The sequence below is a fragment of the Lepisma saccharinum genome, chromosome 10, assembly GCF_977018435.1.
Source record: "Lepisma saccharinum chromosome 10, izLepSacc3.1, whole genome shotgun sequence".
Lineage (NCBI taxonomy): Eukaryota > Metazoa > Arthropoda > Insecta > Zygentoma > Lepismatidae > Lepisma > Lepisma saccharinum.
The window spans coordinates 22,878,280-22,904,009 of record NC_139238.1 but is presented as its reverse complement, the minus strand read 5'-3'; the positions used below and the strand labels follow the sequence as shown (position 1 = coordinate 22,904,009).

The window sequence follows — 25,730 nt, the reverse complement described above, 5'->3', positions numbered from 1 at the left end:
AGATACATATATGGAACATGGTTGCAAAAATATGTGGCAGCTGAATGCATGGGTAAAACGATATGATGAGAACTTGACAAATCAGAAAGTAAGATGTTCCATCTCTATTTTTGAGAACACCAGGCTTTCTCATATTCCTCTTTTATACATTCCTGGATGGACCAGGTATGAGACTTTAAAACAATCAGAAGCTTCATGTTCATGTGTGTCATAATGCTGTTTTCTTCGGTAACACTTCAATGAAAAACTTACGAACATACTAGAAATGATATTACAGTATGTGACAATATATTTTAACTTACTATCGACTATTGTTTTATAATCACTACATGCAAATGTGTACTTTTCAACCCAACCTCCCCAAAATTTAATTAAATGTGGTGAGTGTTGAGGAATCTGAAAAAAAGTATGTAGTATGTATTTTTTTAGAGCTCTGGGACTAACAGGCTTGAAAAAACAGGGTTGCCAACTTGGAAACAATATTTCAGCATGCATGCTGAACAAAAAATAATCATAACTTTTGTTCCACCAGTAGCATAAATGTAATGTTAGGCTTGTTTTGACGATAAAGGAATGCTCTCTATAAATATCAACAATACACTATGTGTAATTTGTATCTTTCTGGGAATAATGTTAATTGTCATGTTGCTTGTCTTTCCTGTTAATTTCATTTTCAGATGCCTTTGTGCGATTTGTAGTAAAAAATAAGTTACAGTGAGAATAAATCTCGGTTAGGCATATCTTCTACTAAACATGAAAGAAGAAAGGTAAGGTTGGCCCGAAGTTTGCCTTTCCAAATCAACCAACAACTCAGCAGCAACCACAAGATCTTGGAGACAGAACCTACATCTCACACACATATTTCATATTCACTCTTAAGATGTGATAGTGACAACTCAACATATCAGCACATTCCTTAATTCTTTTCTTACATGTACATTCTCCAATAGCAGAACAATCTTGATTTAAATTTTGGTTAGCTAATGTTTTCCTGTCTAATATTCCATAGCTCTAGTATAATTTCATTCTGAGACAGCAATAGGAACTACCACAAAATAATAAGCAACACTACAGTGTGTGTGTATATATATATGCATGTAACACACACAATTGTGATAAATGATATGATTATTTTTTGCTTGACCTGCATGCTGAAATATGTCATACTTTTCAAAGTTTGAAACCTTATTGCTAGAATCCTATCAATTCCAGAGCTCTAAAAATATGCAAATATGCTTCAGATTTCTCAAAAGACTATTAAATTTGGATGGTGTCATATTAGGAGGGGGTGTATTGGCATGGAATTGTCATTTAGCTAAATAAAAACTACACTAGTAAAATTAAAGAAAATAATTCTGAGAGTACCTGAGCTATTCTTAGTTGTTCTCTTGTTTGTTTTTGTTCAACGTCAAGTGCCATGTTATCAACACCACGCAATGCGGTTTCAAGTTCTTGATTACGATCGGCAAGGCGGACAGCTCTCGTCATTGCTTCATGTTGACTTGCAACAGCCTCTGAAAAGAAGAAACATATAATAAATGCTATTGGTTCGTAATTGAACTTTTGAAAACGTTTTTGCAGCCCCAAGCTACGTGGTCGAAAATGTTAAGAAACCAAGAAAAATTGACCGGTGTGATAAATTGGAAGTAGTGCTGAGCTGATACATGCTGATGTATTGGTATCAGCTGATACCAGTGGTAAAGTACTGGAAAGTATCAGATCAAATTTATTCACCAATACCAGCTGATGCTTTTCTGGAGTTCGGAATTAATCGTGGGGTTCACAAAAATTAGCACAGTAAACTTTTGTGAGGTCTAAATAACCTAGAAATTATGCAAAATGCATAGTTTTTATTATTTCGACAACAGCACTGCAAGGAGAAATGGATTTCGTGACACTATGAATATTTTAAAGCAAAACTCTAGTACAGTAACATGATAAGGTTCCAATTAGAAACTATATTTTCAAATTTAGAGAAGAGATTTAAAAAAAAATATGTCAATATTAATGGTGAAAATTACATATCAGTGAAAAGCAATGCACTGTACATTGTTTTAAATGAGAACATCTTTAGATTGTGAATACACAATACGTGTGTTTCTAAAATCTAAAATTTGTTTAAAAAATTATCTCATCAAGAAGTACTGATTCAGAAAATCCAGATTCATAGGTTGCCAATTGTGTCAATCTGTTACCTTCAAATTTATTTTCATATACTGCTGGCAGAATACATGTGAAGAAATTTTGCTATGCAAGAACAAAGAATACTACTTGTAAATTTCTTGTGCTATATTTTTTCATTATGTGTTTCATGAATCATATACGAAGAAATAAGGTATAAATAAAACTGCTTCTAAATGTCAGTCTGTAACCTCTGGAATTGCTCATAATATTTTGAACTACTTTAAATTATTTCAATTTCCAACTATTGGCACTGGTATTGGTGGGGATCAGTGATGGTATTGGGACAAATTACCAAATTAACTTTACATAATAACTTATGGTGTAGAGATGATGTGTCATAAGTTAGTAAAGTTATGTGAAATTGTGGTTCAACCATGTTTGCTCTTTCCTAAGGAAGAAAAAACTTCCAATTTTATCATGCCTTTTTTAGTGCAAAGGAAAATGATGTTGCCTGAATGTGACATTTGGTGCATGCACCACAGACGGATGGTAGGTTGCTCCATAAATTCTCATGCACATTTTCGCTTCCTTCATTGAAGGGTATGGTCGCAATTTTCAAAATATATAATGTCTGCTGCCTAGCTGATTGTTAAATTTCGTTGTACTGCCATCTAGTGACACTTTTCGAAACTATCAGTTAAGCTATCTGCTCTAAATTTCCCTTGCATATACAGTGGACTCTTTTTAATTCAAACTCCAAGGAGCTACGAAAAAAAATTGAATTATCCAAAATTCGAATTAACCAGAATATAATAAAAAACACCACACCAATGGAATTAACCACACTGTATTAAACATAAAACTGCATTAATACGCAAACAGTACACCTTACCTTACAACTGCTATGTTTTATTCATATCTCCACCCAGGAATAGTACACTTATTGGACTATTCGCATCACGTGATTGTTTTTCATTCTTTTTCATTCCTCTATCTACCTCTCTAAACACTTCAACTTTCTTATCTAATGTTAAGCTACTGTACGCACCACATTTCGACATTGTGACTCCACTAAAACACACAGACAAATGACCCCTTCTGTCCGGCTATCTGCTCTCCTCTCAACTTGTTTCTGAGAGGGTGAAGGTCACATTCCTACAAACAAAAGCTCTGGGGATTCCCACTACCCTCTCTCATCTGTCGTCGGCGCATCTGTTAACCATAAAAACAACCTTCTCAAGAAGAAAAGGGGGACGAGTCATGTGTTGGAATTTCTTATGTAGCAACCACTTTGGTGTTTCTTGGAACGATTTATGTTAAATTATTGGAAACCTGACTTCGAATTATCCAAATTTAACCTTCAAAATTCGAATTAAGTAGTGATTTTTAACATTGTTTTAGATAGGGGTTTCAAGGGGAATGTGCTTTTGTTCGAATTAAAGAGAGTGCACTGTATGTTTATAAATAGTTCAACCTCAGTATTACATTCCCAGACTTTACTTTTTTCATCATTATATTTAATTTTCACGGTCCAGTTACCAATGAAAAAAATACCTAGGGTGCACCTAAAAACCAGCAATGCTGCCTTGCAGGCGGGAATTGGTTCCTAAAGGCTTGGGGAAGAAAACCTCGAAAAAAAAATTACCTGGTCCCCCAGCAACGTGGATTCATTTAAATCAGGTTAATTTAAATAAGAGATTTAAAAAAAATCACTGATTTAAATCACTTTAAAGAAATAATTTATAGAATTATGTACATAAAAATTTTGTAGATATCAGAATTCACTTTCAGTGAAAGTACATTAATATCGTAATCATTTAATGGTGTTTATTAGGCTCTAAGAAAGGAAACAAAATATATGTACTGATGGGTTGAAGCTCATACGAAACGAAATGTAATAAACTGTAAACATCCTTAAATTTCTATTGATATAAAATTCAATAATTTTATGGGTAAAAATAGCAAACATTTTGTGGAGAATAATATACAAAATACTAATCATGTTAAACAGTAAATAGTGTCATTAATTCAGGGCCCGGATTTTGATGAGCTAAAAATCTTTGAAAAATGACCCAAAAAATTCGTACAAAACTCAATCTGCTTATTGAAAATAGTATATATATATTCCAAGACAAACAATTTTACAATTGCTTCTTCACCTTGGTGTGTTGTACGGACTGTGAATAAGAAACTCGACAATGTTGCATTTCGCGATTTTCAGACAGGCTTTGTTGCGCTGGTAGTTAAACACAGAGTAAGTACCGCAAGATAACATTCAGACAAACAGAAATTGTTGAACTTCTTATGTTTCAGCATGCAATGACCCAAACATTTGTAAAAAATGACCTAAAATGACGCAAAATTATAAAAAATGACCGAAAAATAAAAAATGGTAAAAAATGACCCAAAAAATTACATTTCTTCAACCTGAGGAGGGTGTTCAGGATTTCTGTACTAGTTAGCAATGACTACATTGCACCAGTTAAAAGATTCAATGTCATCAAAATCCGGGCCCTGGTCATTATCATTAAACTGTAAATAAACATGACAGCTGATATTTCTCAAACTATTATTAAAAAATTGCCAAAATTCCACTACAAAGACTATAAAAAAAATATTTTAAGTTGCGATTATATAGTACATCCAGAATGTTTTATTTTCACTAGAAGAAAAGTTACTGAAATTATTCTAGTTTCATTAACACACTCAACAAATAGTAGCATAGTATACAGAAAAATGTATATTTACATATAATGTTTTATTTACTTCAATCAAACTGTTCAAATATTTTACAGGGATGTATACCATAAAAAGCCTTTCTACAGAAAAAAAACAAGGTGCCATACACCACACAAGCAATTTTAAGCGGATTTTTTTTAAAAATCGATTGAAATAAAAAAAAATACCAAAAATTATTTTTTAATGTGATTTTTATCCACCCTGTCCTCCAGGTACTCATGGGGTTGATAATTCCATAGCAGTGGTGTGCACAGGAAATTTCCTTTTTAGTAGTCAACCCTCATTTTGCCATATTTTCCTGCCTTTGACATTATTTTCTTTCTTTAGGGATACTGGGCCAAAGAGGGGAGTTTATGACCCCCACCAAACTCCTTCCCCATCTTGGCATGCAACTGCTCCATAGTGTGAAATTGATGTTGTTGAGAAGCCATAAGATGTAAAAACTGGACTGTCTCAATGGAATCGACCTGGAAACCATAGAAACGATTTGTGGATTGCATCCTGGAATGTTCAGTCCTTGTATGCTATCTTTGTATTCAAGGAATAGGAAACAGAAGACTAAATTGGAGGATAAAGTAGGAAGGGATGCCCATACAGATGAAGTAAGAAATTATAGAGGAAGATCTATGGATCAGTACCATTGGTGAAGGATTTCTTGGGGAGGACAAGGCCCACCCCAGGCTGTAGTGCTGCAGAGTGGGTCAGATTGTGCAGTTTCCCACGTTAGAAGTTCTTTAGCCTACGGTCCATGGAAAATATATAATTGAGGTTCCACTGTGTATAAAAATACAACTTCTGATTTTTGGTAAAAGCAGGTGGAAAAAGTAGTCAGCGGAGAACTTACCTTTGAGCTGTACTTCCAACTCCCTTTTTAAAGTTTGCAGTTTATCTATTTCACTATTTAGTTCGGCCACTCTTCGTTCCATTTCTTTCACACCATACTCTCTGCTAATTGCAATAGTTGGACGCCCACCTTCCAATAGAGTATGCAATCGTTCAATTTCCTTCTCTCTGTTGGCAACCTTCGAGAGAAGAGTAAGTGTTATTACTTCAATAAACATTTCAACAAAAATATCATTATTCACAGTATTCTAAAAAGAAAACATTGTTAAGTATATGCTGCAATAACTTATAAAAAAGTATTCTCTGCATGAAATTCAAAGTGTGCTGATGCATGAAGATAGTATGATGAACTACAACATTTTCGATTTTCGTTAGAGGTTAATTTCTAAATTATACACACATATCAATTGTTATAATTTATGAAAGTTTGCAGCTCTATGACTCTTAAGTTATAATTGAAATAACAAATGCTTTAGAAATTATGGAAAAAAAATTGTACATATTCACTTTTTATTCTAGTACTAATATTCCTCAAACAAATGTTAATTAAAACACATTCTAATAATTATTATTCTTGATCTTCACACAACATTAACAGAAAAGAACAGGAACTAAACAAATATCTGATTTAACAACATTCTGGAAATCCCACAAGTAAAAAAAAAATGCAAAGGGATGCATGCAAATGTGAAAAACATCACACATGCATGTGATGTTACACATGGCATGTTACAACTTACTTGTTTATTGAGGGTGGCAATAAGTTCTTCCTGATTTTTCTTATCATCTTTAAGGGACTCAACCTCCCTTTTCAAAGATGATAACCTATCTTCTGTGACTGTCAACATGTTAGCAATATAGGGATCACTGGCTTGTGTTGTCACTTCCTGATACTTTTCCTGCCATGTAGGATTAGGAGGGAGAGGCTGAGAAAGTTCAAACTTGCCTCTTTGAACAGAAACAGGTTTCTTCTGCCCACCTGTAAGTTAGCTGGATTAGAAACACACCAAGGAAAGTACCGATTGTTTCCATCATGCAGTAGAACAGGTATAAGGGTTCCAATTATTATCTATTTTTCATTGGCAAAACACGTTGAGATGGATCTAAAGGAAATTGGATTGGATTGATCTTGCCCAGGATAGGGACAGATGGAAGGCTTGTGTTGTTTGCAGCAATAAACCTTCGGCTTTAAGAAGGCTAGAGAGTGAGTGAGTTAGTTTGTACTGGCATATGGAGCTGTATTTGATACTTGTTATCTGTATCCAAGTTTAATCTCATTATTAATAGAGCTAAGAATTTGTGGTACATAAGAAATCAAAATTTCGCTACAAAACGGACTGAATTTTAGGTTCAAATATAAAATGATGTTACTTTGTTATTATGATGAAAAACCTCAAATTTCATTGGAAAATGTTAAACTTATTATTACACAAAATAAAAAATTCCACACTAATTGGTATATTACTAATCTCCTTTTCTGCATCCAATATTTAGTGACAGAAATAATCAATGTTCAAGCATTTTGTTTAATACAGACTCAGGAAAATATACTGCAAATTTAATAGTATACTTTATGTCTTTCATAAAATGTTGTGACAAAAAATCTTACTAAATGTGCAGAATTTCAAATTCCGTGTTTCTATCAAAAATCCTTACTCATTACATACTTGAGCCTGGTCTCTGAATATGGTGTAAATTAATTAGTTTTATGTAGATCTAACTGAATTTCCAATGTTTGTAGGAATGGTGCCTAAAATATCCACAGACGTTGGAATTTTGGTAACCAATAAAAGTCCCAGGTAAATGAACTTAATCAAAATGGATGTTTTGATGATTGTTATGAAACATTGGAACCTGACATAACCTGATTGGTGCAAACTGTCCTGGATTAAGGTGGTAACTTAGAATGATGCATTCATTAACTTATCACTGTGTAGACAGTTGGCACATTATCATAGTGAGGAGTGGACTACAGTTTAATAAGAAAAATATTACTGCTATGTGCTGTGCTCTAAAAAATTCACTTGGCGAAGTATAATTTTTTTTAGCTAGCACAATTTACCAGACCTTAAAGGTATTCAGACTGAAAGACAAAAACAAGGCTAATTTAAATTATCCTTATTGCATTAACTCTTTTTTAGTTACAGCCATCTATCAATTTGGACATTGGTAAGTAATATAGTTAATAATACTTCATAATGTTAAGATTTGATTGATAAATTGAACTACTTGGAAATTGAGGCAATTTATTTAGCCAGAGACTATCTCAAGTTCATTTTACCCATTTCCTAATTTGTATTTACAGAACACATCGGACAAAAAATTGAGGCAAAATAGACAAAAGGATTTTATGAAATGAAAGGGGAGACAGGTAAGATACCGGGTGATTATAAAGTCACTATACTATATGATGAAATTAATTTCATTTGCAGGTTATGCAAAACAAAGCTAGCAGATGAAAGAAAGAAGAGCCATGTTTGTGCCCACCTGCATTGAATGGCACATGAATAGTGCAGGTGCACTTTGCCTGTAGATGGATAGTTGTGACTTGTCATGGTTTTGGGCACTCTGCTCACCTGACCTGACCCCTTTGGACTTCATTGTCTGGAGGTTTATCAAGTCTAGGGTATACGGGGTGAAGATCCACAACATTACATGATTCAAACAACGAATTATAGCCGCTGTTCTGAGATTACACTGGCTACGTTGGAGTGGACGTTTTGGGCCATGGTGGACTGCTGGTAACCTAAACACGTAGGGTGACCACACTGAGTTCACACAGTGTATATTATGTAATAAATCTTGTTTACTCAGAAATGTATAGTGATTTTAAAATAACCCTGTAGATGATAGCAGCTCAATTAGGGTGTCTACCGAAATGACAAATCCAAAATTCTTGACTTTTTCCTGACTTTTTCTTAACATTTATTTAATCGCCCCCTACTAAGGCATAGTTGGAAATTAAGAAAATAGAAAATTGATTGATTGAATGTTAAAAACCCCTTCCACAAGGCCGGTTAAGATGAACACTGAAGCTGTACTTTAACAAAAGATTTAGACTAGCTTTAATTACGAGGTGCATCCAGAAAGTGCCCCAAGATGGTACAAGTGGTCAGAACGGAACGTGCTTGCGCAGGAGTGGAGGAGGAACACGTAGCCATAACCTGACGCGGAAGCAGTTGTGTGGAGTCAGTGGTGAGAGAACTGTGGTACGGTAAACATTGCAGCGTGCATACAGTCTCCCACCAAGTGCGAGGTACGCATGGTAATCAGTTTTCTCCATGCTAAGATGCTGTCGCTGTCGGCATCAGAGATCCACCAGCAGTTGTGCGAAGTGTATGGACCAAATGTCATGAGTGAAGGAATGGTCAGAGGATGGTGCAGAAAATTCACAGCAGGCTGCACCAATGTGCACGACGAACACCGTAGTGGCCGACCGCCCATGGTGATGCCTGAATTGGTGGAAAGTGTACAGCAAGCAATGCTGCAGAACCAGCGGTTCACAATGTCCGAACTCTAATGTACATCTTCCATTCCCTGCTGCATGAGATTGTCACCCAGCAACTGGTTTCCTTGGCGGCAGACTTCTTTGACACAGGCATACAAAAGCTGGTGTCACGTTATGACAAATGCCTCAACAAGGATAGTGCATATGTTGAAAAGTAGGTTATGTATCATTAACTTCACAGTAATAAAATCATTGTCCTCTGATGTTCGTCTTTCATTTTACAGTCCATCGGAACTTACTTTCTGGAATGCACCTCGTATTAATGCATGTAAAAATGAATGCTTCAGACTTCATCCTGGATGGGGACATTACTTTATTTAATATTTTTACAAGAGTTCATTCATACAAGACTGTAATTTTAATACGTGAACAAATCTTAAACTACAACTCAATACAATTTTAGATTTCCAAATATTACATTTTATCAAATCCCAGTATAGGTATACCAAAATGTGAATTCACTATACACTGTAAAAATATAGCAAAAATTCTTGACCACAAGCATAATTTCATGATATCTTCTTGACTTTCTTGACTGGTAGACACCCTATCAACATAAGGAAATTATTAAAAATATTGTTCATTATTCTCACATATTTTCCCTATCATACTGTTGCTGTGACAAAGGCATAATCATAACTTTCACTTTAATGCCGCACAAAACAAATGCACTGCAATCTACTTTTATGATTACTTTCATGCAACATGGTAAAATTTTTTAAGAATTTTTGTAACAGGAAGAAGTAGCTAATAAAATTAAATTTTGAATGATTTCAAATACATATTCTGAAACAAACTTGGACTATTTGACCAACAAATAATATTACAACAAAAAATAATACTCTGTGATGTGAAGGTACCTCCTAACTGGTAAAATTAGAAAATAAATTAAACAGATTAAAAATATGAGTGCACAACTTACTTCGAGCACTGGGTCCTGTTTTAGGGTCCTTATTGTAGAGCTGAAGAAGCTTCTGAGTCTTCTCTGAAGATTCCTTTTGAAGGTCTCTAATCTTTGCACTATACTGGCCAACTAAGAATTTTAGATCCGAGTTTTCACTCTCAAGTTTTCGGACACGTGTTCTAGATTCTGTAGAAAGTAAATAGTATGACAAACTTATGAATATAAAGTATACATGAATACATGAAGATTACAATATTTTTCACATAATTCAAGTTTTGGTACAATACGATACGTTCAGAGTAAAAATTAAAAATTCTTTTCTATGTCCGTTGTCCAAGTTGAGAATGATTATAATAATGGGGATGAATGATAATTATGTAAAAAAAATGGAAGAAGAAATCCAATGAGAACACCAATGCCCAAGCTGGGATTTGAACTTTAGACCTTGACATCGTAGCATGCTGTGATAACCACTTTGCCACAGAGGTTGACTCAGAAGAGTAAGCTGTTTTAGCCTACACTGGGCCATTGGCCTGTCCTAGCACTGTTATTTTTGAATATTCCTTTCCAAAAATAACAATGATAAAAAAATACATTTGTTTAGAACTCTTTCTAGAGCAAACAAGGGTATAAGTCGTTTGCTTTTGCTGTTCTTTTAGATCCCTGTGATAACACATTCTAACCAGTAAAGGTAAAAAAAAAGGTAAAGTGCTCCCCTGTGCTTAGCACCATGCCATGAAGGCGTATAGGGGGTGGTGGGGGTAACGCCCCACACTTTCTTGATCCGGTCATGAGTGGGGTAGATGTGATCAGCATCATGCCCCTGACTGCCTTTACTCCCAAGGGTTTCCCCCAGGTACCAATGTCATTCGATGCTGGGTGGGTGCTGGTGTCGCTTCCAACGTTAGAAAATTTCCCGGATTTGAATTCTAGGGTCATTCCATGTCAAATCAACCAATTTTTTAAAAAATGGTTGCATGACCATTTTATAAAAAAATCATTTTTAGTACATAGGTTTGTACATGTTTCTAGATATCAAAACCAATGTGCAAAAAAATTTGTTGTCTTTAGCTCTCCTGGGGCAGCCATTTTTCCAACATGGCGGATGGCTTTTTTTGGTCATGTAGCAGTATACAGAAACCTTAATATCTCAAAAACCATTAAGGCCAGAGATCTGAAACAAAATTCATTTTGTAGCTAATGAAGTATACTTCCTATGATATTCAGGTATGTTTTGCTTAAAATTGCATCGTAAGTACAAAAATTATGGTGGAAAATGGGGTAACAATAGTTAAAAAATTGCATTTTTAAATCAGATTTTTTTAATGAAGGGGTTTAGTCTAAGGCTTGATTTTTTTTCGTGTGTACAGTGTTTATAAATGCACCACTTTTTTACAGCATGGGCTCAAACATGGCCGGTCAGTGAATTTTGACAGTTTTCGGTGTTAAATATCTCAGATGGGTCCCCTTTAAAAATTCTGAAATTTGGCACATAGGAAGCGGAACCTAACTCACAGTAACAATCTCAACTTTTAGATTCAGCTCGTTTTGGTCAATGTGAGGTAACGTATGTCACCTAATTTCTGACATTGCAAAGTAAGGTTAAACTACATCCCATACTTAGAATAATGAAGTCTTTTCTTTTTCTTTTTTAAATTTTGGTTAAATAAAGGCTCAGAAAATATAGTAACATAAGGTTTTAATACTTGACTTTCCATAAATTGAAATTACAAGGTATGACAATTGAAAATCTGCGAAATCTCATTGCAAAAGGTTTGATTTATTAGTACCCACGACCAGTTGGTATTGTCAGCTCCAGTTTCCTATTCATTCTCTTTGTTAAATCAGGCAGGATTCTTTGTTCTTTCACTAAGTTCCTAAGTAAATTATCAGAAACCTTCAGTTCATCACATATTTTTTCTTGACCAAGTGGTAGCAATCAAACTGTTGATTCTGACCTTTTCAACATTAGTTTTCTGCTCATTTACATTTTTCTTCTTATAATTTCAATTATATGATTGTACTGGCCACGCAAAGGATTGTCACACTTGCTTTCCTTTCCTTCAGTTTTAATACTTAGTGAAAAGCAACTTTCCAGTTTCCTTTGCACTCCTTGTAGGATGTGAATAGTTTTTCGAGCAAGATCACTTTATTGTTTTTCTGCAATCAGCCTCCTCAGTTTTGAAACAGGAGATGCATAAAAAACAGAACAGACTTCATGCATTTCCTTTAATTTTCCTTGGCTTGGCACAAAGACATGATTTCAATTCTGGCATTTAAGTGAGTCACTTTCTCCACATATGAAACTTTTACTCCAACATATCAGGCATATTGATTTAACTGGTATAAGGCTTTCTTGACACTTTTTTTTACCTTACCTTACTTAACCTTTTCTTTAAGTGGTACTTCTGAAGATCACAACATACTTTACTATATTAAAAGCTATATTTAATGGTATTTGCATATTGTCTCTAAGCCATACACCTGTAGTCTTGACCTAAGAAGTGTTATCATTTTCACTGACTTTGTTAAGATAAGTTAGATCTTTGGGAACCTTACCAAAAGGGTATTTATGACAGTCCTCTCCAGTTAAAAATATTACAGAACACTCAATTTCCTGTCACAGATAACGAACATTCACAAGTCACTACTCTCGGCACATTCGGCAAAGGAAGAATGACAACAGAGATTGTACATGCACAGATCAATTCCAGGCTTGCCTCACATCCTATCAAAACATGTCTCTGAATCTTCTGCTGTGCATAACTCACGTCTATTTCAACGAATGTCTTTTCTTGGAAGAAAAAGAAAAGTGGAAAATAAAGGAAACAAAAGATAATATATTCTACCAGCTTTGACACTCCACAATAAATAGCCTACTTTCAGTGGTTTGTTGGGGTCATAACCCAATACCTTCGGCCTAGTATTCCATAAACAATTATGTCACAGGCAGGATAATGTGGCAAAAACAGGGCTGTATACTAAAAAAGTATATGTAACCCCCCTCCCCTTCCTGGGCATGCCACTGCCTATCTTAAGCAGCATGTACTGCTATATTGATAAAAACATGGGGAATGCTCAGTTTTGGAGCTGACAATACCAACTGGTCGTGGGTACTAATAAATCAAACCTTTTGCAATGAGATTTCGCAGATTTTCAATTGTCATACCTTGTAATTTCAATTTATGGAAAGTCAAGTATTAAAACCTTATGTTACTATATTTTCTGAGCCTTTATTTAACCAAAATTTAAAAAAGAAAAAGAAAAGACTTCATTATTCTAAGTATGGGATGTAGTTTAACCTTACTTTGCAATGTCAGAAATTAGGTGACATACGTTACCTCACATTGACCAAAACGAGCTGAATTTAAAAGTTGAGATTGTTACTGTGAGTTAGGTTCATGAAGGGCTTCCTATGTGCTAAATTTCAGAATTTTTAAAGGGGACCCATCTGAGATATTTAACACCGAAAACTGTCAAAATTCACTGACCGGCCATGTTTGAGCCCATGCTGTAAAAAAGTGGTGCATTTATAAACACTGTACACACGAAAAAAAATCAAGCCTTAGACTAAACCCCTTCATTAAAAAAATCTGATTTAAAAATGCAATTTTTTAACTATTATTACCCCATTTTCCACCATAATTTTCGTACTTAACGATGCAATTTTAAGCAAAACATACCTGAATATCATAGGAAGTATACTTCATTAGCTACAAAATGAATTTTGTTTCAGGTCTCTAGCTTTAATGGTTTTTGAGATATTAAGGTTTCTGTATATTGCTACATGAGCAAAAAAAGCCATGCGCCATGTTGGAAAAATGGCTGCCCAGGAGAACTAAAGACAATACATTTTTTTGAACATTGATTTTGATATCTAGAAACATGTACAAACCTATGTACTAAATATGAAATTTTTCTAAAATGGTCATGCAACCACCATTGGATGGTTTGGCATGGAATGACCCTCTAACCAGATGTATTTTTATTTTTAGAATTTGGAACATCATAGTGTTTTTTTAAAGAAGAGAAATTATCAATTATTTGATCATACAGGTCAAAGTTACAGCAGTGTCTTAATAAAACCTGCATAATTAATCCCATCCAAATTCCATACTGATAAAATCTCTCACCTTTTTGAATTTCTTCAATTTCTTCTTTCCTTTTAAGCAATTTTAGATGCAAATCATTACACTCCTGGACTATCCTAGCATTATCCTGCTTGTAGGGTTCTATACAAATATCTAAATTAGTACGTTCCTGAAAGAAAAAAAACAATCCTAATAATAGTTGTTATTTGAGAATAATAAAAAGTAATCATTTCTATGATATATAAAATAAAACTAACATACAAAAATGAGCCAAATTTGAATGATAATATTAAAAATATGAATAATTATATCTAACATAATTATATATAATTTTATTGAATAATGAGACCATTTATCCACAAAAAGAAATTTATGTCACTTTTTGAACAACAGGTGGATATTTTTATAGAGAGACCACAAGGAAAAGAACCTTCGGCAAAAAGTCTCCGTGCATCTTTCCCTTCTTCCGTTCAGCTCGGGCTATAAGGAAGCATGCTCCACACTGCCCCTCCCCTCCACATGGGAGTACGGTGCACTGGAGTCGTGGGTCTGCTCAGGATTTTTTGCTTGTGATTCCACAATAAGGTTGTGTGTTTCCTGGTGGCGGAAGGTGCTAGAACGCTAGACATTGACTGTCAAATGATGACAGTGTATGGGGAACACTGTTTATCTCTGTTGGGGGTGAAGGAGTGGAGTTGGAGAATTCACGAAGGAAGAACGTCACTGCAGGACGATTCACGACCTGGACCATCTATCTGTCACTATCGCAAATAATGACCTCATCCAACATGTGAATGACATCATTCAACACAATCGATGGATGGAGCACACGACTGCTCGCTGCTCTTCCTTACTGGCCTCCATGATATGCTGGATGGCTAGTCCCTGCACGTCTGCACTTCACAGGGCTCACACTCGCACTGCTTCACACAAGCCTGTGGTGTGACTGCCATCTATGGGGCGACAATGGAACTCCCTTCCAGCGGCAGGAGATTCATGGAACCACGGCATCTACACATTGATATATACAAGATGGACTGTTTTACACTGACTGACCCTTATATAGGGTGAGGCAGTGAAACGGGAAGATTTAAAAAATTCACAAAAAATAGTGAAAGCAAATATTAGTTAATTTTTGAACATGAATGTACTGTACATGAGTTGAAATTGCTAGTGTACCTGAAAAATGTTCATTTTTTAATTTAAATATTGTGTCAGTAAGATGGCGTCCTTGGTTTTACACACATTGTCGGTGTCTCAGAGTAAATCCACCCATGATGTTGCGTAGCATCTCCAGCGGAATGTCACCAACATGGGGACGGCAAACGCTGGACGTTATGCTGACATATTGGTAACCTTTTTCCCGCCTGTCCTCGATGACTATGACCCAGATGAAGAAACACTCTTCCAGCAAGATATACTGCCAGTGTCTGTGTCTATGGATGTGCTTAGACTCGCATTTCATGGTCGTCTCATCAGCACATTCGGCGATATTCCGTGGCCTGCCCATTCACCCAATTTGTGGGATCCTGACTTTTTCCTTTGGGGTTACCTCAAATCGAAAGTATTCAAGAACAACCCTCCAAGAACCAGGGATAATTTGAAGGATCGAATACGGCAAGAGATCCACAACATTCCGTTGGAGATGCTACGAAGTGTCATGGGCGGATTTACTCTGACACTCCGACAATGTGTGCAACACCTAGGATGCCATCTTACTGACACCATATTAAAAAAATTAACATTTTTCAGGTACACTAGTAATTTCAACTCATGTACAGTACATTCATGTTCAAAAATTAACTAATATTTGCTCTCTCTATTTTTTGTGAATTTTTTAAATCTTCCCGTTTGACTGCCTCACCCCATATTTATGTTTAGTAAGCTAATGGTGGAGTGTGGTTTATGGGGATCATGATTGATTGGTCAAGTTTTCATTTACAGAACCTTAAATGTTCAGATTGCTTGGATTTGTTACGTGATTTGTTGTTTATGGAATGCAGTAGTTATTCCAGATTTTTTTCAACAGTACAGAGGGCCACCATACTATGGGAACATTGTGAGACAGTTTCATCATGCTCAATTTCCCAGTTCATGGATTGGCAGATGGGGACTCGTTGAATGGCCTGCATGTTTCCCAGATCTAAAACCTTTGGGAACATTTGAAGGCAATGGTACAGACCTATGAGGTAAACATCTGTGATATTGACCATCTGAGAGAAAGTTGCTGCTTGGGATTCTGTCACATTTGCTACGTTACAAAATGTTCTGTGCGAGTGGGAGAAATGCCAACCAGTGTGTTGACAGGAACATGGTCATCTCATTGAGCAGATTTTGTAAGTGGAATGTATGCGCATATAACATTTTGCTGGTAAAAATATTAAAAATATGTTGAAAAAACTTCACCGCTGCTTTTATCATGAAATTCTAGCCTGATTTGATATATCACATCACCCCATTCCCATTAAAAAAAAAATTGAGTTGAATTCAATATGGCGAACGTCCACTTGACACACACACCTATGGTTTCATCCTGGACCTAATCTGTTTCTATCATGATCAATAGTACCCAGTAAAACTCCCTTACATTTTATAGAGGGACTTTGACCTGCATAATATTTTCTTCTTATCATGGTTGCAGAGTTAATTCATTAGTAGCTATGGTGAACCTGTGCAACGTGGTTGCATACATTCAAAATTTATATAATAAAAAAAAAAATTTAAAAACTCCGTTCTTGCGAGGGTTCATAGCATCGAAATGAGACGTCAAACAGAAACTAATTTGCGCATTTGGAAGTCGTAGAATTCATTAATTAACAAGAAAGTAGCTTGTGCAAAGTTTTCTTTTCGCACGGAAAGTAAAGAAATCTAAGGCAATCACACTTAATCCTCCTAAAGTACTCCAAACCATAAATAGTAACAACGTACGTATATACGAACTGGTAACACTTTACTATACCAGAGATGGATTTCTTCAAATTTACAGGAGAAAGTACTTACGCAAATCATTTTCTGTAGCGTTGTTGATGTTCGGGAATGTAGTTTTGATCCATTTTAATGCGAATGCATGTGGTTTTCTACGAAAATCTCTTTCCGACGCGCTATTGCTGCTGCAGCCATTTGCTTTCTGCACGAGAGCACAATACGCTCTTGTATTGTCCGTATATGCTAAATTGAACTAAAGGAGTGCTAATGGAACCTAAACTAACAGGCCTAACCTAACCTAGTAGGCATACCTCGTCCCCGTGATGGTTCGTGGGGCTATCGTGAATTTTTGGGCTACCCGTGGATGGTTTGTGGGAAATAAGGAACAACAGTAAGTACTCGTTAATGTAAGAAATATACATTATTTTCGTTAGAAATTAATTATTTCACCTAAAGAAATGTTCCGCAATGCAGAATAGTACGTTAGCAATGTAAAAAATTGCGAAATAAATCATTGATAGGTGTCTCTGGTATAGTAAAGTAGTACCTACGAACTTAATTACAAACGTAAAGAGGAACAACCTATTTGATTGTTATTATTTAGGGTAGTTTTTTCACTTTTAGCTAATCGCGACGATGGATATGATGAAATTGATGAAGGGACACTCACAAAAAACAGCCATACCCAGGCCAGGATTCGAATTCGGGACCCCTGGAGTCGCATCGCGCTGTGTTAATCACTCCGCTACTGAGGTCGGCGCCTAACCTACTAATACAAGTACAAACAGGCTAAACAAGATTGGAAAAATAGTTCTACTTGAAAGACATAGAGAGTAAATACAGTACGTGCCTGTAGACATATACAGAATTCCTTTTATGTAGAATACGTGTGTGAATAATGGTAACATCAGAATGTATTACAGTACTCGCACTAGATATGTTGGATCATTTCTAAATTAGTCAAATTTTGGCTCACGACATGACAGCTTAGACCGTCCAAAACACACCCACCCACCCACTCTCTTGCATTGCTCAATTGAAATAAGGTTTAGTGTAATTATTCTTCGAATTTGCCAGAAAAACTTACAAAATTACACTTGCACACATGAACCACACGAAGCTCATGTTCTTCTTTTGCTACTCATTAAAAGAAAAACTAAATGTATACAAAATTGACAAGAATAACGATGTAAAACGAAAACAATCTAGTATCAAGATAAGTTACTTCATGTTTCATACTTCGGTGCGTGCATACAGAGCCACCTGCCGGTCGGACTTGAGCAAACCCCAAGATTAAACCACAGTTAGGAAGTAACTTGTTACTTGATAACGCGTTACCCAAGGTAACGCGTTACCGATATTACAAGAGCAACTGTAACGGTACTTCATTACTTTGCGTTACTTTCCAGAACTCGGAAAATTTATTTGTTGGATGAAACATGTTTTGTTGTGCTACTTACGCGCGTAAAGTTCCTCTGGGAAAACCTACACGACAGAAAAAGCTGCGATACTCGCGCAAACAGTTAATTTTCCTATTGTTTTTACGCCAGTTGAAAGATTTCGACCACGGACACTTTTGGGTTGTAACGACCACGCTGACTTTCAATGGGATTGTTCATGGCCATTCTGGCCGTGGATTGTTACAACCCAGAAGTGTCTGTGACTGTACGTCTTTTCTTTTAATGAGTGGCAAAAAAAAAGAACGTGAACTTCGTATGGCAACAACGGCCTGTAGCGGGGCCTCCGAGATGCATATACTTCGTGTATACTCCGTATACGGGCTGCAACCTGATGACGTCAAAAGATTAGTCGTGTGTTTTGGCGAAATACATGTATTTGAATGAGAGATTTGTACGATAAAGAGTTCCTGTAAATCTATTCATTTCAGAGGAAGAATAAGTAAGAATAACTGTTATCGCAAAGTAAACATAGTTGTCTCCTGATCAGTTACAAGTAAATTTATTCGTTTGTATGTAGTACAACATTTAATTAGATGTTAGTAAAAAAAAAGTCTGTGTTCAGTGCGATGTGTACGACCTTTGGGAATTTGTGAACATAGCTGAATGGTAATATTAATTACATGAATGACGATTTTGTAACTATTATATTACTTTATTTGCCACGAAAAAATGTTGATTGTTATTTATATGTCCGTTTCATTGCTCATACGTTGTCTGAAATTGTGCAGTTTAAAGTGCACGAATCACGTCTTTAACACATTTTCTTTCCAGTCACAGTAAAGGATATTCACTTACTTCTTCATGCTATGTTCCAGTTTACAAGAATTATGTGCTTGATATACATGACGTGACAGAAATACAATGTACATCAATAGAATTTTACGACATTGTTCAATTTTATTAGCATATTTCACAAATACATTGTGGATAATTTTGTACCTTTGTACTCGGTAATGGATGTTATATTTTCGCTTTGTCGATTATTTCTGTCTAAAACAGGAATATTTTTTTATTATTGCGATGTAGTTAACGAAATAATTATATAAAAACGTGTACTTGTGTCAACAACATTTAAGGTATTTGGAAATGTAGAAAAGTTGCTAAAGTGAAAATTTACTATTAAAGAATAACGATTATTACATTTGCATAGTCAGTCATTGTGATTTCATGTAACACATTTGATTGATTTATATTTATGCTCTGTGGAAAAGTAGGAGAGCAAGATATTATCTCAATCTCTCAACCTGTTCTAAATATCACAAGCACAAAGGGAAAATATAATTATCAACTTATATGTCAGCGAATATTTGCATGACACGCTTTCAGTACATGTCCAGGTACAGTTAGAAGTAAATTGTCGTTATTAGGGATGAATGAAATACGCTTATATATATTAAAACTTACGCCTTATCCTGAAAAATAACTTGGCTAACTTATCTCTTGGTTTTTACCATTATCTAGCATGCTTACCAAAAAGGAATATAATTATAAGGACTTTGGAATACGATATTCTTTTAAAAATAATCTCCTGATAGAGCATGAGATTTATTGTATTCTCTTGCTTTTTGCTTTGGGCTTCTTAATTAAAGTAAGTTGCTTGCATGTTGCATTAATATTCTCAACGAGTTTCATTTCCGTGTGATCGAAAATCCCTTTTCATAGGCTTGAATTATTGTTAGGTTATTTAAGATTGGTATTTCTAGCATTTAGGTATTGCGAATAGGTTAGGCTAGACCAGGGGTTTCCAACTGGCGGCCCCCGTTGCCTTTTTCTGCGGCCCGCGAAGCCGGTTTGCAAAATACGTTAATTTTATTTATTTTTATTAAAATACGTTATATTTTTACTGAAGGAACAAAAGCTCTGTGAAGAAAGACCATATCACAGGTAGAATTGATTTTGCAGTCAATAATGATCATCAGAAGAATCTAAAGTGACGTAACTTTCTCTTTACATCATGCATTCCACCCCTTCACTATGTGGAATGAACTCGCCCGCTTCCGCGAAGGCTTCACTCTTTGTGTTTAGAAACAAACTGCGGCGCTATAGAGATCTGTTTCACTACGCACGAAGAGATTTCCAGTGTTCCAACTCGGATTGTACTGTGACTGATTGTTAAAGTTTGTGCAAATATCGAAATGAGCAATATCTCCAAAAAACGTAAGATTGAAAATTAAAATAGCTTCTCTCGAACCTGAATTGCGTGATTTGCAAGGCGATGTGTTCCTTCAAACTAGGCAAGAAAAGGGGCCAGAGTTTTTCAAATACCTTATAAAGGAACGCTTTCCAAACCTTTGTAGCTTTGGGCAAAGAATGACATCAATGTTCGGCAGCACATACACGTGTGAAAGTGTTTTTTCTTCAATGAAGTTTATCAAGAACCGCTACAGAAGCAGACTGGCAGATTCTTCACTCCTTCACCTTCTGAGACTTTCAAATACAGAAATTCAAATACAACTTTAATAAAAGAAGCAGATCGGACTCAATTTTCACATTGAACACTTACTATGAAGTATTCTTATTTGTATGGTGTGTCTTTAATTTCTTTCAATTCATCAATAAGAATTGGGTTTTTGTGAAATAAATTGTAATTATACAATTTTGATTTGTAATTCCATTGTTTTATTGCCTCATTTTCGAAATTTAGGTCATGCAAAAGTACTACATTTTCAGTTCAGTACTTACAATTTTTGTAATTTTTAATCCCCCCCCCAAAAAAAAATGCGGCCCGTCTATCAACTGCTGGATATAATTTTGGCCCTCGGACCTTTTGAAGTTGGAAACCACTGGGCTAGACGTTTGTTGCATTACCATTTGTACACTCTCTCTTTTCGCTTGATTGTTAAGATTTTGATGCGAAAAATATTTTTTAAAAAAATGTAACCTTCAACCAAACCACGGGAACTTGGACATCCAAATATTTACCAGTTTTATAGAAAATTAAACATTTATCAAATTAGACACGGGAATTGAGTTTCGAAAGTTGGAAAGCTTATTTAATACGAAATTCTAATCTTACAAGCTCCTTCCTCAACCATCTTTACGTAAACTTTTACAAAATTATCTTGCATACATAACTTGGACACTAAGTTTCTCATTCCACAGCAATTTAATAGCAATTATATACTAATGACGATAATTCTTTACGAACTTACAGTAAGTTCCAAATGTAGGATGACATTTTATCTATATCGCCTTCTTTCCATTGGTAATTTGAAAAATAAAGGTACTTTATGCAGAACGGTAAAGATTGGATTTGATTTTTATCAATATTGTTTACGTATTTTCCGATGTCATATAACATTTGAAACGTTCTTCAGGTGAAAGCAACGTTCTGAACGAATGAGAGAGGACTATTCACTCAGAAAACTAAATATTATACTCTTACAATGCACTTTGTTAAATGTTGTAAATGGACTACACTTGACTAATCCTGTGACGTCACGAAAGCTGGTGTGAGGCCCGTACATAAGTATAAGTATCTCTCGGAGGCCCCGCCTGTAGACGACACACCATTTCTTGGCGGAAACTGTACCAGGATAAATCTTATGACCAATATACAGTGTGTTCCAAATTTCGTGAAATCCTAAATTTGACCGCTTATAACATGAAAATTGAAAGAGTTTATTACACATGTTGACTGCATCTCCCGGGGGGGGGGGGGGATTTTTTCTGTGCTGCTACTGTTGGCAACCTACATTATAGACGTATTCCACTAAAATATCACCCATAAAATTGCTATTTCAAGACCCATTCCATGCACATGAAATACCCGGTGGAGGCACAAGTGGTTCGGATCCCACTTTAAGCTGTAGGTTAAGTCCCGATTAGCCTTACTGTGCATAAAGTGGACTTAAAACACCAAATCAATCACAATCCATGCACATGAACAAAAATTGTCATACACAGCAGATAAACTTTTGAATTATGGCACTGTGGTCGTCTCTTATTTCGAAAACAGCATTCTGCTAAACAAAAAAACGTGTACCGTTAATTTGTAGAATTTCCTGTACGAAATAAACTGGAAATCAAAGTATCGAAAAATATCTCAGTAGATAGGGCTTCATCATGCAGAGAACTCCTTACAAGAATGCCTTACGATTTTCACGTTACAAGCGATCAACGTTAGGTTACGGCACTTTTGAAACATCTTATACAAGGCATGGTCGTAAATACGTTCTAGAACACCTTCTGCTATTGACGCATCCTATAGAGCTAGCGGAACAATAATGTTTTCGAGAAACAGTGGACAACTCATCAGAATAAAAGGGACAATAAGTTCAAGGTTTCATTTTCGAAGCTGTCAAGAACCCGCCATATAACTACCAACATTTTCACTCAAAGGAATGAAATATTCATACCTTGTAGTCGAACTGACGGTTATAAATAATATACGTGTAGTTTTTAGTATTTCAATGTGATTCGACCGTCCTTTCAACGAAGAAAGATAGACATTAATCATTGGAAGATATGATTAATGGATGATGGGCAGAAAAAAGATATCACAAAGTCACAATTTCTTTGTGTGTATGTGAACCGCAGGTAATACATCTGAATCCTTTATTATATACTGTTGTTGAAAGGACGAAATAAAATTTCATTTATAAATGCAAAACGTTACAACCATTTTCACTCTATCCTGTCAACTGAAATCAATTCCACGCCTTTAATTCAAGTTGACAAATACTTCGAAATTGTCGAAATTCAAGCAATTCTGCGTAACCCAACGGCAAAAGAAACAGTAGGTGAATTCTCCATTTCCGTTCCGTTTGCTTTCCACACATAGATTGAAATAAAAACGTCAGTGCGTAGAGGCAAACACCTGCTTCGAATCAAGTGAATTCAATTCCTTTAAAAACACATGATGTAGAATGAAAAATAATGAAAATGCCGATGGACCATTTGCCTACAACTAATCTTTGCCGTTGGCTGTACACAATATTGTAAATTCGCTCCAAAGGCAGGATTTCTTTGATTGATTGATTTGTTGTTTTAAGTACACCTTATGCACAGATAGGCTATTCGGGACTGGACCTACAGTTTAAAGTGAGATCCGAACCACTACGTGCCTCCACCGGGTATCGAACCCGGGACCCCTTCCAAAGTCAGGAGTCCTGGATGGATGTATATGTGTCTTATCTATTATAATTATATAATAATAATCAAGATTAATAGCCGATGATATCGAGAACGAGATGGTTTTGTAAAAATCAAAACGAGACCGAGAACGAGAGCCATCTGTAAAGTCAAGACGAGACTTAACGTGAGAAACACTCTTTTCCTGAGATTTCGGCCGGTGCATGGTACCGTTGACCATCCACCATCGTGAGGGAGCTACGAATGAGGAGCGTAACCTGGTCATGCAAACCTACAACTACTGGGGTTCGTCGTGCTGACCACAAGCTGGATGGATGATCGACCACTCTGCTGAGGCATATGGGAGTGAGACTGGCATTCGGTAGGTAGACTCTGCCCTCACGGGCTGTTGCCTTACAGGATATTTGTTGTTAAAATTGCTTCTAAGCTTTATATTGTTTTCTACTACATATTAGGCTATATTAACTACACACACATAAAATTTCTGTGTCATATTAAGTTCATCGTAGTTTTTAAATATATATTATTACTGCACACACAAAGATATATATTAATCTGTATCCCAACGAGTTCAATAACTAAAAGATGAAACCGATGGTAATCTACAAAAAAAAAGTTTTTAAAAAATAATTTGGAGGCTTTTGATATTTTAAAGTAAAATTTCCTGTAAGTCACAGAAAATTTTGAGGAGGCAAACGTCCACTAGACCCCCTTAACGACATCTCTGAGACTACCAAATTTCGTTCATCTCGTCTTGACACCATGAACAAAAATAGAGCCGACCTCCGTGGCGGAGTGGTTGGCACGGCGCGCTATGACGTCAGGGATCTCGGGTTCGATTCACGGCCTGGGCAACGATGTTCTTTTTGTAATCAATTTCATCATGACTCATCTTCATCTTCGCGATTAGCCAAAAACAGCAGAAAATCGAAGTCAATTAAACGAAATGATTCATAAAAACAGAAATTGGCAAAACAATAGTCATTAATCAATTCTTACCGACATGGTTAAAGTTCTACGCGAAGCTTGGGTAAATCTGGTTGAGATGCCACCTTCTTCGTGTACAGAAAACATCTGACTGACGACAACTGTGAACAGCCTGCCATAGAGAAAGTGCCGGCACGTCCGTGTACTGTCAATATCGCAGCACCGGAAAGCTATTGGACATTCAGAAACCCACAAGAACTTCGCTCAGCACACTTCAACAGACTATCGATCTACGGTCTAATTTAAGTTAACTTTTTTCCGTGGAACTTCTAGTGAATCTTGTACCCGACACAATATCACAATAAAACCGCAGTGCTTATCGACTTCCTGTCTGCAGGGTTAAAGGCTTGCCGTGGGCTACGGTGAGAAACAACGTGAGGATATACACGGTACCAACACCTTTCATCTCACCGTGGGAGATCCTTGGGGATAATTTAATTATACCGGTGGTTCATAACATAAAATCGCGTTCCAAATTATGGTCGCTCCGAACTCTTTAGCGGAGTAGTTAACACAGCGCGCTACGATGTCAGAGGTCCTGGGTTCGAATCGCGGCCTAGGCGTGGGTGTTCTTTGTGTGTGTCCCTTCGTCAATTTCATCATATCACTCATCCTCATCGTCGAGATTAGCCAAAAGTGGCAGAAATGCGACGCTAAACAACAAAAAATAAATTCAGGGTAGCTGATGTGAAACTTGGTCCCTTACATTGAAAGAGAGTACTTGAAAATAAGATCCTAAGGAAAATGTTTGGGCCTAAAATGGATGAGGAGACAGGTGAGTGGAGAAGGTTACATAATTTAGAAGTACATAATTTGTATTCATGTCCAGATATTATTAGAATGATTAAATCAAGAAGACTTAGGTGGGCAGGCCATGTGGCACGAATGGGAGAGGAAAGAAGAGTTTACAGGATTCTTGTTGGGAAACCTGATGGTAAGAGACCAGTAGAAGACCAAGACGAAGATGGCGGGATAATGTTGAGATGGACCTAAAGAAAATTGGTAGGGATGGAAAAGAGTATATAGATCTTGCTCAAGATGGGGACAGATGGAAG

The 25,730-nt window shown here is 36.1% G+C and overlaps 1 protein-coding gene across 1 annotated transcript in view; it reads right to left on the bottom strand.

Moving 5' to 3' along the window:
* LOC145993816 (uncharacterized) overlaps window positions 1-25,730 on the bottom strand; it is a 387,953-nt gene that overhangs the window by 284,207 nt on the left and 78,016 nt on the right. Inside the window, exons 3-7 of the mRNA XM_083129646.1 lie at window positions 14,252-14,378; window positions 10,137-10,304; window positions 6,447-6,685; window positions 5,708-5,885; window positions 1,366-1,514 (exon numbers count right to left, since the gene is read on the bottom strand). Coding sequence (XP_082985772.1) covers window positions 1,366-1,514; window positions 5,708-5,885; window positions 6,447-6,685; window positions 10,137-10,304; window positions 14,252-14,378 — 861 coding nt within the window. The remainder of the gene's footprint in view (window positions 1-1,365; window positions 1,515-5,707; window positions 5,886-6,446; window positions 6,686-10,136; window positions 10,305-14,251; window positions 14,379-25,730) is intronic.